Source organism: Marmota monax, unplaced genomic scaffold (genome assembly GCF_021218885.2).
Source record: "Marmota monax isolate L192 unplaced genomic scaffold, Marmota_monax_Labrador192_F-V1.1 WCK01_AAM20220418_F8-fsc00019, whole genome shotgun sequence".
Lineage (NCBI taxonomy): Eukaryota > Metazoa > Chordata > Mammalia > Rodentia > Sciuridae > Marmota > Marmota monax.
This window is the reverse complement of record NW_026695242.1, coordinates 7,982,351-7,995,458: the sequence shown is the minus strand read 5'-3', so window position 1 is coordinate 7,995,458 and position 13,108 is coordinate 7,982,351. Positions and strand designations below refer to the sequence as shown.

At 43.5% G+C, this 13,108-nt stretch overlaps 1 protein-coding gene across 4 annotated transcripts in view; it reads left to right on the top strand.

Moving 5' to 3' along the window:
* Window positions 1–4,321: 4,321 nt before the first annotated feature.
* The window catches only part of Sgpl1 (sphingosine-1-phosphate lyase 1), a 59,093-nt gene continuing 50,306 nt past the window's right edge, over window positions 4,322–13,108 (top strand). Inside the window, exons 1-2 of one of the 4 annotated variants that reach the window (XM_046419704.2) lie at window positions 4,322–4,447; window positions 5,046–5,115. In XM_046419704.2, coding sequence (XP_046275660.1) covers window positions 5,089–5,115 — 27 coding nt within the window. In that variant the 5' untranslated portion in view covers window positions 4,322–4,447; window positions 5,046–5,088. Of the gene's footprint in view, window positions 4,556–5,045; window positions 5,116–7,971; window positions 8,097–13,108 lie in introns of those variants that run through there. The other 3 variants (XM_046419703.2, XM_058577904.1, XM_046419705.2) reach the window with 3 other exon arrangements.

Genomic DNA, 13,108 nt, shown 5'->3' with positions numbered 1-13,108 from the left:
CTGGGTCAGGTCCCACGTGTGATGCAGTTGTCTAGCCAGTCCTAGGGGAGATGTGATTCACCCTCTTTTTACAACTGCAAAATCCCAGCTCAGATGGCTAAAGAGCCTCGCTGTGCCTTGCTCTGCTTCCCTGGCAGCATATGGCGGAGACAGGAAACTTGATAAGGTGAAACTGAAGAACACAGCCACACAGGAGAAAAACCCACTGCCTTCCAGAGAAACAACGGAATGGAAGAAGCAAGCAGACCAATCCAAAAGAGGGCTAGATGCACGGTGCACAACGCAGAGCTGGCCACTGAGGGAAGGAGGGCTAAAAGCTACTGGAGGTGGGAGCCTCCTTATCTCACTTATCTTTTCAGAGTAGGGAATGTGTGCTCAAGTCTGAGGGGGAAGGGATGTCATTATCTTGGCCCCATGGGTGGCTGTCATTTTGTAAGATGCAGAGAGGTTGGATCCAGTCCACTTTAAATGACTCAGCAGCCCCTTTTCACATCAAAGAATCAAGAACTTGTGAAAAGGAAGGCCGTGCCTGCCTCTCCCATCTGCCCGCCTCCTGCCTGGCAGAGAAGGAAAAGGAACTTCCATGTTGGTGAAGGAAGCAGCTCTGGCCGGGCTGCTGGTGAGCTCCGGGGTGAAATCCAAGCTGTTCCCGAAACCCAGAGCTCCAACTCCCTCACGCCGAGAGTATAAACCACCCCTGGCCTGTCCCAGTGCCAAGAAGTGAGGCCTCCTCGGCTAGCACAGACTAGCTACGCACACACATCACCAGGCTTTGTTCTATCAATTGCCATGGCTTCTGGGGGACCCCAAAGAAGCCATCTAGCTGCTTCTCCCCAGTTTGATCCAACTGCATAAAATTCATTACTCTTGTCTCCATCACTTTCTTCTGCAGGCAGGCGGCTGAGTCTGGCCAGCTGGGATCCAGGAAGCCGCCCTGGCTGGGTGGTGGTAACCGTCCAAGTTGTCCTGCAGGCTGTACAATCAACCCAGTTTAATAAGAGTGCCATCTCGTGTGTGTGTGTGTGTGTGTGTGCGTGTGTGTGTGTGTGTGTGCGTGCAGGTGTGCAAATGATTTTAAGTATTGGGATGAACGAATGTTAAATATGCAAGTAGAAGTTTTTAAAATTTGGAGGGAAAAATACAACTTTGCTGAGGACCACACAATAGCCCCCGAGGAGAGGCCCATCTGGCTGCCTTCAGAGCTGTTTTGTCATCGAAGGTCCCAGCTGGTTTCCTTCTGGCAGAGGAAGTTTGTATTTCTTTGCTTTTTGATAAAGTCGCTGTTTTTGATGTTTTGCTAGGGGTGAAAGGGCGGCTCCATGGTGGCCTCTTTGGGAAGCGTGGTGTTTCCTTGGGAAATAAGTCTCAGTCCTCTGAGGGTTTGGCCACACTGACTTGGGTTGAATTGGCACCTGGAGTATGTACCTGGGAAGGCCAGGGGGCCCACTCGAGGCATTAGAATTCGGTGACTCTGCCCCTTGATGCTCACTGCAGTGTGGTCAAGTCTGGGCACTGGCTTCCTGCGTGGGTGCTCCCACGTCTCTATTGGGATCCGCCCAGCCTGTAACTGGAACTGACTTCCGGGCTTCTGTCCTTGCTTGGGCATTCTGGCTTGGGGGCGCTCCTGTGGGTCATTCCTTTCCAGTAGAGGCTGAGAGGCTGCAAACCCCCTAACCCTGACTGTCCTGGGGTGAACTTCCAGCTGAGAAAGGATATCAGGGACAGGAGAGGAGGCCTGGATGGGGAAGTCCTTCTTGTCAGAGTAGGGAATGTGTGCTCAAGTATGGGGGGGATGTCATTATCTTGGCCATGGGTGGCTGTCATTTTAAGCAGAACCAGGTTTGCTGGCATGAAAAAAAAATATTTTTAAGCAAGCAGTAGATGCAGGCACTACAGTGAGATCAGCCTCAATTAAAGATGTCACATGGGAAAAATCCTACGGCATCTTCCTCCACTCTCCCCACCCCACCCAAACCCAGTGCCATCGACAGGAATGTCAGCTTCTCACTGGTTCCCCACAGAAACTTCCAGTTCCTCCCAATTTTTGGTTATGTTGGAAGGTACCAGGAGGGTACCAGAGGACACTTTGGGGAGCATTAGCCCTGCCCTCCCCTGACACACATACATTTTCTTCATTAACCTCCTGAAACTAACCCAAACACAACAATCAATAAAAACATTGTGCTTTCTCTGAAAACAGGGTGTCCAGGGAAGAACTTCTCAAATTTTATTGTGCATATACAGCACCTGGGGATCTTGTTAAAATGTAGATTCTGATTCAAGAGATCTGAATTGGGGCCCCCCAAACCTGCATTTCTAACGAGCTCCCAGAGGATACTAAAGCAGCTCTGGAGAAACCACACTTTGTTTCTGGAAGCTCCAGGCAACCCCATCCCTGCCTCCCACCGGTCAGCTAAATGCCTCCTGATCTTATTCCACAGACTTCTGGGAGGGCTGTAGGGTAGGAAGAGGGTGCCCTGAAGTCAGAGTCTTTCTGTCTGTCTCCATCTCTGTCTCATACACACACACCTCAGAGACTCAGATTGCAAGTCCAGACCCAAGCCATAGTCTCGGCTCAGCAGGGAGTTTCCAGGAGTTGCATCCTTCTCTGGGCCTCAGTCTTCTCACCGGCATTCAGTGGGCTTGATCTGAGAAAGAGCTGAAGCTCCTTTAGTGCCAACATTGTTTCTAATTTATCAACAAGCATATCTGAACCCCTCCCTACAAATCTGAGGCCTTGGCTTCCCATGCAAACTCCACCCCATTTTGCTTATGCACCTTTGAAGGACCATTACCTCCTCCGGTCTTGGTGCCCTTGTTTACCAGGTAGGGGATGACAAGGCACCTTATCTGGGCAAGTCAGGATGTAAACAGGGCCTTGTACCGAAAGGTGCCTAGCATAGTTCTTGGCAAAGTAAGGATCAGTCGATGTGTTTGGATTGGTTCATGCTTGTGGGGAGAATCAGACTGCCTACCCCGTGTCGCTGTAGAGTGGAATCAAACTTGACCCTGCCCTCCAGTCATCAGAGTACACAGATTCCAGGTTAAAGGATGGGAGGTGGCAGCTAAGGAGACCGGGAGGGGATGCCTTTCCTGTGATCTGAAGAAGAAATAAAAGAAGGGTAGAGGATGGTGAGTGGGGAGGGCATGCCTGATGTAACTCCTGATGAGCAGGCATTGGTAGGAGACCCCTGACCATATTCTGACTCAAACACTGAAAATGCATGTTTGTTGGGGGAACCGCAGCAAGAGGGGCAGGAGTATGGGGGTATCTAGATTTGGGGGCTTTAGATGGTAGAAATGTGTAGGACTTCTGATGGGATGAGGGTGAGGAAGGTCAGGGATAATCTCTGCCTGACTTCTTCTGGGCCTTAATCATTCTGGCTGGGAAACTGGAAAGTGCTGACAGGGTGTGCAGCAGAGGGCAGCTGTGATAACAAGGAATTTCATCCTAAAAGCACCAAATCAGGATAATGATGGTGGTGATGACATGCCCTAATTTTAATGTCATGACATTTCACCAGGGGAATGGAAATGGATACCCTCACTGATGACATTTCTGTTTGGAAGCTCTCAAGATTCCATGTAGGTGTTTTAAAAAATTTTAAATTTATTTTATTTTAAAAATTTATTTACTGATAAAAACATACTGTATGCAGGTCCTGGATGCAACTATGCTACCTTTGACTTCCACTTAATCAGTGTCATGACAATATGGGCAAAGTCATGGAAAACCTATTTGATAGTCAAATGGAAATGAAGGGTGCCCTTTGTGACCCTGATGGGTCGTTTCACTTGACTGTTGTTAGATGATTCTCAACATTGCTAATGAAAATAAAGTGGGTAGCATGTTTGCCCAACCCCTGGTGTAGGAGAGGAAGGAAAGGGGCAGTAGGGCGTGGTATTTCCATTAAACAGTTTACATGTGCCCTTTTGTCAGGCACTCAATGGAACAAATCGTCTCTGAGCTAGGAAAGCGACAAGGGGCAACATACTTTAAAACCTCCAAGCTCTCCCCTAGAGATCATGTTGGCCTACTCTCTCAGGGGCTTAAAGTTACCAAAAGTGACCTAAAGTTGTTTTTAATAACGTGGCCTGAATGAGAAGCTGGTAACCAACAGGGACCAACTGCAGTCCCAGGCCACAGTGCGGGAGACCTTCCCTGGAAGGCCCGGGAACCCCTGCCTGGCCAGCAGGCGGCGCGCACGCGCCGTGGGGCCCGGAGGAGAAGGGGGACCTGGCGCCGCGACAGGACGTGCTCGCGGCCGGCAGCGGCGGGACCGCGCACGCCGGGGCTCCGGGAGGCAGCAGGCGCCTCAGAGAGCCACTTCCGGGAGGGGCGGGGCCGGCGGCGGGCCGACCTCCAATCTCTGCGGCTGCGGCCGCCCTGAGAGCTCCAGCCCTGCGGTCCGCGAGTCAGTCGTGCGCTGTGGAGGAGACGCGGGAGGTGGGACGGCCGGCGAGGGAGAGTACCCTGGGCAGGAACCGGCCAGCTGGTTCCGGCTGAGGAGGTGGAGGGGCCCCGCGGGCTCGGGCTGGGGAGAGCCGGCCCGCCGTGAGCCCGGGAGGCGGGCGGCCGTGGCCGGGCGGGCGCGGGCCGGGGGTCCGGGCTGAGCGGATGGGAGGCCCGGAGTGGACGGAGCGCGGGAGCAGGGGCCGGGCCGCCCGGGCTCGCTGGCCCTTCTGTTCTGGAGGGAGCCGGGGCGGGGGGACCCCGGGTCCGACCCTCGGCCCGGGTTAGGGGCTTGGGGGGCTGGGACTCGGCGACCCCTGACGAGGGTGGGCGGGGCGTCTCCCCTGGTGTCTGCCCGTGTGCACTGCTTTGTGGGAGGCTGGATCTGGGTCCGTGTCGCCTGCTGTGGGAGGAAAGCAAGTTGCAGCAGGATTCTGATTTTCTGGTTTGGGGTGGAGTGTGATATCAGGGAGTGAAATCGAAGCAGTCCAGAAAGGGAGAATATTCTGTCTTGGCTGCTTTGGTGAATCTAGGTGGACCATCGGGGCCGTCTCAAGCTTTAGAAGTAAACAAACCTGTTTCCCTTTTTCAGAAGCTGCAAAAGCGGGGCGCCGAGAGGACGTCGGAAGAGGAAGATGCCTAATACCGACCTTCTGATGTTGGTGAGTCTTTCCTCGATGTCCTCCTCCTTAGACGGTTCTTGTTCCGGAATTTTTATTTTTAGTCTGAAGGATCTGAGTGTGGGGATTTTACCCCTGATGTTTTCTTTTGGTAGCTGAGCGTTGTTGCCATCTTTTGGGGGAGAGTCATGATCAGGATGAATAAATGATTGACTGAAATATATTGATACAGCACACAGAGACCTTAGAATCCCCGCCTCTGTGCTGGAGATCAACTCGGCACCTTGCCCACACTAGGCAAGTTCTTTACCACTGTGCTGCATCCCCAGTCCCTTTAAAATTCTTAAATCTTTTTGAAAATTCTTGCAGATGATTTTAATCTCTTTCTTTCATACTACCAGAGCAGTTTAAAAACTCCTATTTATTCATTTTATGCTGCTCTTTCATGTATTAGTTTAGCAGTATTTGTCTCCTAGAGTTTTGATTCCTTGGAAGGCAGATAACATGGTTTATATGTTTAGAGGTGAGTGAACAAGTATCAAAGGGCTCTGAATATAGTAAGTGCTTAATAAATGCTTGTTGAATTTTTTTTTAACTAGTCTGGATTTAAGTTGTTGCCTGATTTTGTGGAAGCCGTTTTCTTGCTTCCTGAAATCTTTTTAAAATATTTTTTTAGTTATAGATGGATGCGATATCTTTATTTTGTTTTTTCATTTTTTTTAATGTGGTGCTGAGGATTGAACCCAGTGCCTCACATGTGCGAGGCAAGCTCTCTGCCACTGAGCCACAACCCCAGCCCCTCCTGAAATCTTTATGTTTTTTTTTTTTTTTTTTTTTTACTGAGCAGGAAGAAAAGCATTACAAAATGCACAATGACATTCTATTTTTAGGATATTTATGATTCCATGATTCTGCATAGGCTCTTTATCGTGAAAGTTGTGGGGAGCCCACAGCAGTACAGAAAAATTATCTGGGTTTAGTGTTTTGTTGAATAAATCACTACTCTGAGTCTGGTATCTCCTTGTGCACTATCAGTGATTTAAGAACAAGTTTCCCACGGCTGTGGTTATGGTTCAATGGGAGAGTGCTTGCCTACTATATGCAAGGCACTGGGTTCAATCCTCAGCACCACATAAAAATGAATAAATAAAATAAAGGTATAATTTTTTAAAAAAAATAACAAGTTTCTCTTTATCTCATTAACCTAGAGAGTTGGTTGTTGTCATTGAGAAATTGTCAAAAACTAGTTGTATGGTTCTTATATTAGCACTGACTTTCTGTAGTGGTAAACCTGTAAGATCTTCAGGAGGGATAATGAAGAGGGAAACTAAGTTGTGATCCCTCCTGGTTTAAAGTGGTTTTTTCCTGAATGTAAGAGCAAAGGAATACTTGGTTTATATACAGAGCCTGATGATAAGTTCTCAAAATATATTCTTGCCCCAAATGTCATGGATTTTCAGTAGATGATAAATAGCCTTATGTAATTTAAAACTTGTATTATAAGAGCATTATGTTAGAAACATTGTAAACTGTAAATAAGAGAAGGAGACAAATCTCTCATGTCCTCTCCTGCTTGCAATAATTTCATCACCCAGACATAATCACTATTAGCGTTTTGGAATGTTCATGCAGAATGGCTTATATCAATTGTTAAATCAAAAGTTTTTGATTTTCCTCTTATAGATTGACATGTTTACATAAATTATAGATATCTATATTTAAGTAGGATATTTCTCCATATACAGAGTTGTGCTTATTTCTTCTGGGGCTTATGAGTGTACTTTAGCAGTCAAAGCAGTGATTGCATTTATTTAGAGTATTAACTTTGGAGTCAGTTTTCTTTTGAAATATTTCTCAGCTGTTGCCATATCTTTTACTTCCTCACCTAATAATCTAGAATGTTCAGTATTGCTTTGCTTTTTGCTGTAAGGATTAATTTATGTAGGTGTGAGTGGCCCTTGATAGTTATCATTTCCTGAAGATAATGTACAGGTTGCGTGAAATGCTTGTACTGGAAAAGCTGTCATCCCCTCCTTGATTGCAATGTTCTATAGGCTAAATGGTAAAGAACCAATGACCAGCACTGGGGTTTTCAACAGGACACTAAACTGTCATGATCTAAGTTCAGCATGCTCTAAATAGTTTATGTGATATATAGGACAAGTTCTTGGGCCTCTGACTGGGAAGAAAGGATGCAAGTGAATGAAAAATAACCTTGGTGCAGGGCAGTATCTCATAGACTCTCACAATTAAAAACTGTTAATTATGATATTGATCATATAATTATATGATGCAGCTTCTTATATTGCATATGAATCCTTTTTTGGAACGTCTCTGTTAAATGGATACCCAAGTCACTCATCCTTTCTGCTAGCAGAATAAGAGGAGCAAAAGCCAGGAACCAATACAAGGTGGAGTCAGCAATAATAGCATCACTCTTATAGTTAACTCTTATTGAGCATATATTATATACTAAGTGCAAAATATATATATTCTACATATTTACTCAATTTTCATAAAAACCATTTGAAAAATATGCTGGTATCCTTCTTTAATAGTTGAAAAACTATGCTTATAGCAGATATCACAACAGTGAAGTAGAGGGCCAGATCATACCTCAGATGGTCTGACTTCAGATCCCTCCCTCTTATCTACCTTGTGCCAATGGTGTATGTTCATGATATGGAACTGAGTTTGCTGACTATCCACTGGGACTGACAGGAGAGGGTTAGTGTAGAACACAAAGATTGGATTGCTCTGCCCTCTAGGGAGTACTTTGGAAATGTTGGGGTGAAGGAGAAGGGAGTCTTTGTCTTCTAATATAGTCTTGTCTGAAAATACGTTTCATTATAAAATTTTCTTGTTAGGAACACTATGTAGAAGAAGGGATTGAGAAGGAGGGAGGAAGGAGATACCAGACTCAGAGTAGTGATTTATTCAACAAAACACAATTGATATAAGCCATTCTGCATTCTGGGGAAGTACAGAGGAATGAAATCTACCAAGTTATACTGTGTCCTTATGTGAGTATACCGCAATGAATCTCATGTCTCTGTGTGTGTGCGTGCGTGTGTATACACACACATATGATTATATATACTTATAATGCACTAATTAAAATAGCTATGATAATAATAGAAGGGAGATTAATAGAGCAGAGCAAGTGGTTTGAGGGAGGCAGGAGGGAAGGTGTTGGGGAGTGAGATTGATTATTTTATGTTATGTGCGTGCACAAATAAGATATAATGAATTCCACTATTATGTATAATTATAATACACCAGTAAAAAAAGAAAAACATTAAAATCTTGTTTATTCTACATTGTAGTTAGGTCATTATATTGAAATTTAAAGTTTGTATCTCTATAGATGCAATATTATAATCTTTGGATTTCACTTCAGAATAGTAAAGGGGCATTATAAAATATTTGTTATTAAAAAAGATTGGGTTTGATAGGGGTGAAAACCGCTTGTGTGGACAGATGCTGAGAGAACACCTGAAATCATCTGACACTCACACGTAACAGCTGAATCCAAGGGAGCTTGGGCTGTCACTCCTCAGTGCATTTCTCCTCTCAATTTTGTACTCATTTGAGGAGGGTGGTTTGCCTGCCTTTTCCCATTTGCTCATATGTGCATGTCAATGACTGCTAATATTTTCCACCTGTGTCCCAGTGAAAATAAAACAAGTATGTTCCTCTTCTGAGAGTCGTGATGCTTTCAAAGGGAATTCAGATCCGGCAACTTGGTAGCCTCCTCTCTCTCCTTCAGCAGCCTTTCTTTTCATCCATATTCTTCTCAGTGCAAGTGGGCGGCGTTACTTTGCAAGTTGCCAAATACTTGTAGTTTAAAGGAAAAGGTACTTAATAAAGCCAGGTGTACCCCGTAGATCACTTTTCTCTTTTCCCATTCAAAGATGATGATTAAATTAGTTGGTATCACAGGTAAATCAAGGTTAGCATTTGTGGCCTGGTAGTACTGCGTGGGGTTTGAGTGGTAATTGTTTATCTAGGGCAGTGGTTCTCAACCTGGAGCATGTTTGCTCCCGAGGAACATCTAGCAATCTTTGGGGACCTTTTTGGTTGGCACACCTGAGACCTTCATCTGGAATGAAGGTGGGAATGAAGAATGCAACCAAACATCCTACAATGTACACAGTTCACAAATAGAATGATCTAACTAGGAATGTCAGTAATGCTGAGGTTGAGAAACCATAGTCAGAAGTTTCCTAACAGAGATAACTGGGTGTCAGTGTAGTCTGTGCTTTACTGTAGGTTGGCAAATGAGTCTTTTCTTAGAGTTGGTGGGTCTGTTCCCTTGTTACTTACAGTTGTTGTGACTGTGAATCAAGCCCTGCTGCTTTAGAATAGACCTTGGAGAGTGTGTAGCATGGACTGCAGCAGAGCAGAATTCTTAAGAAATGCTTTTCTTCTCAGTATTTCAGCAGTCTTCTTGATTTCAAGAACAGCAAACCTCCCTCAGTTTGGGGTTTTGGTTCTTGGTTCAAAATCAAATCTTTACATGTCTTTGAGTTTTATCTTTGAACTCCCTGAAACCTTTTTCAGGATTTTTTTCCCCCTGAATTTCAAATGGAATGTAAGCAATAAACTGACATTAAAAGCTCATTTATATTATTTGTGCCTATTTTTTGTTTGTTTATGAAATTAGAAGAAAGGTAAAATTCACTGGAACTGGTAGATAGGACATTTAAAATTTATTGACATTTGGGTGGCCATTATAGGATGAACAATAATATTTGGTATTGTTTCAATCTTATAAATGAAGTGGTACTGTGATAACTTCTACAGCCTTTGGTCTAAAGAAAAGGGGAGTTATAAATAGATAAACCCCCAAATCCCAGTATTTGGCTTAGCTTTGCAGTCTGTGTGTAAAGAATTTTTAGTAACATTTGTCTTCTTAATTCGGCATTGCCCAATCTAATATTATATACAGTTTGTACACCTAGGTGGCAGAGTTAAGAACCATCCTGGGGTTAAGAATTTTCTATAGAGAATTGATTTGTAGTGAATTAGTCCACTTGTGTAAACATCGAGAACCCAATTACTGAAAGGAAAACCATACTGTGGGGTGAGGGGAGATAGGAATCTTCTGGAAAGATGTAATAGTGAAAGCCATAAGTAGTGTGTTGAATGTACCTCTTCTCTCCGCACACCCCCACATCGTGATTGAGGTTAAGAGACTGTTTACGAAGGCTGGTCAGGGTTAAGGAAAACCAATAGGGGATGGCCAGACGTCCCAGGGCTGGGGGGAGCCTTTGCCATTCTTAGGCTTGAGAGGGCAGGGAAAAAAGTAGTTTCTGGAAACTTGACAGAGTTTGGCTAAAGGAGGGGCTAGCCTGAAGGATTACAGCCACTGTCACCAGTAGCCCAGGAGGAAGGGCATCATGTTTTCCCACCCTCTGATTCCCTACCCCGCCCAGCTGGAAACCGGAGGAGAAGGAAGCCTGGGTTGATTTAATTCTGAGGGCAGCCTTGTGAGACGCACAGCAGAGTTGGAGAAAGTTGAATGGAGGATCTGGAGGAGAAAGGGAGAGTAACCAGCATGCTGAAGTTGAGGTCAAATTAGTTTTAAAAGGTACAAGTTAATGCTTGAGCAGAATCTTAAAAATGGATAGGATGTAACTGTTATGGAAAAGAAATATTCCCACTGGTCACAATGGAAGAGTAGATTGAGAGGCAAAGTGTTGTCAGGCTTTGGCACGCCCAGAGCTGCTTTGTCCCAGTGGTAACCTTAGCATCTTAACTGCCTTCATGAAGGGCCTTTCAAAGCCCTGTGGTCCAGCTGCCTTGGTACACAGCAGTCCCTTCTACACTGCCCTGTGGGTGTGAGTGCTGATGATGCTCTCGGGGAGTCTTTGTGCTGTTGGATGACTTCATTGTGGGAAAGTTGTTCATTTGTCCAAATTACTGCATGTGTAAGGATTAGGCTTGACTATATATAACAGAAAAAGCTTAGTAGAGTTTTTAAAAGACAAGGATGTATTTCTTTAAAGTAAAAGAAATTAGGAGTAGGCACTCCTGCCTGATATGACCATTCCTCTGGGTCTTTGAGGTTCCAGGCCACCTCTGTCTTGTGATCCCACCATCAGTAGTGGAATCCCCTTCTGGTCGAGGGTAGCTGCTCTGGGTTCCACTTAATGAGGTTCATGTTTCATTCAGCATGATGAGGAAAGGGAAGAAGAAGGGCTCACTCTCCATTGAAATTATAGATGCTTTTATATGAAGTTTATTATACATACAGAAGAGCCTTTAAAGCACATATCTATATTTTACAGAATAATAAAGAAAACAATCGTGTAATATGCATATTAAGAAATAGAACATTTACCCTGAACCTCTTGTGCCCACCCTGTTACAGACATCTCCTTCCGTTCCTTCTAGGGGTAACCACTGTCCTGTTAGGATAATTATTTCCTTGCCATTTTTTTTAAAGCCGTGTTATCACCTATGTGTGCGTCATTAAGTTTCGTTTCTTTTAGTTTGAAGTAAATGGATTTATGTGTATTTTTTTTCTTTGTTGTTCAGTATTTGAGATTTGTCCACATTGTCACATGTCACTTAGTTGGACTCATTTTCATTGCTATATGGCATTTCATTGTAGGACTAAACTGTAATTTATTTATCCTCATTTGTACCCAGGAGTGACATTGCTGGATTGTAAAGCCCATACACCCTTGAATTTGCTAGATGCTGCCACACTTTTCTAAAAAAGGCCAATGCATACTGTCAACAGTTTGTGGGAGTTCTTATTTCTGTACAGCCTTGATGAATTTGACATTTATAAGTCTTTTGAATTTTTTTTTTTTTTTTTTGCCAGTCTGGTAGGCAGGTAAGACTTTTTTTTTCCTTTTTTAATTGGTTTTATTTTTTTAAATAACATGACAGTGGAATGCATTACAATTCTTATTACACATACAGAGCACAACAGGTAAGACTTAATGTGGTTTTCATGTACATTTCCTGGTTACTGTTGAGGTCAAGTGCCCTTTTAAATGTCTGTTAACGGTTTGGATTTCCTATTTTGTGGGTGTCTCTTTAAAACATGTGTTTTAACAATCGTCTGTTTCTCCTTGTGATTATATTAGATTTTGTTGTAGTATATGTTGAAATTTTGTGCTAGATGTGTACAGATTTTGGATTGTTACATCTTACCTAGTGAGTCAAGTTTTTAATCTAATAACTTTTTAAAACTTAATATAGCCACATTAGTTTTTTTGACATGAAATAGGCATATGTAAAATTTGATGAATGAATGAATTTCCTGTTGTATAGGCAGAAGATGCAGAATAGTCCTCCTAGCCCAGTCTTCTGTCATATTGTCATTTGTGTGTCCTGTTGTCCCATGAAGTGAGTAAATCATATTTGAATTAAAAAACAAACAAAAAATACAACGAAGGGCACAAATCTTAACTGTATAGGTCAGTAAATATTTCCATATGGATGCACTATACTACTGTCCAGAAGAAGGTCTAAAAATTTTCAGCACTCTAGTGGGCTTCCCACATTCCTTCCCAATTGATATCTACCAAAGGTAATCATTCTTCTCACTGTAGATTAGGTTTGGTGATTTTGAACTTTAAATGGAAATATACAGTATATTCTCTTCTGTGAATGACATTTAAAAAAAATTTAATTTGTGGTACTGAGAATTGAACCCAGGGTTGCTCTACCATCAACTTACATCCCACCCCACAACCACCACTTTTTTAAAATTACCAAGCTAATTCCTAACCCTTCTCATTTTTTGTTTTGAGATAAGATCTTGCTAAATTGCACAGGCTGGCCTTGAACTTGTGATCCTTCTGACTCAGCCTCCTAAGTAGCTGGGATTATAGGCATGCACCATTGTGCTGGGCTATGATTGATCTTTTTTTTCAACATTTTGTCTGTGAGATCTAGCTAGGCTCTTATGTAGCAATGCAGTGTGTTTATACAATGTATAATGTATCACAGTTAATTTATTCATTCTGTAGTTGAAGAACATTTGTGTTTCTAGTGTTTTGGTTATTATGAATGT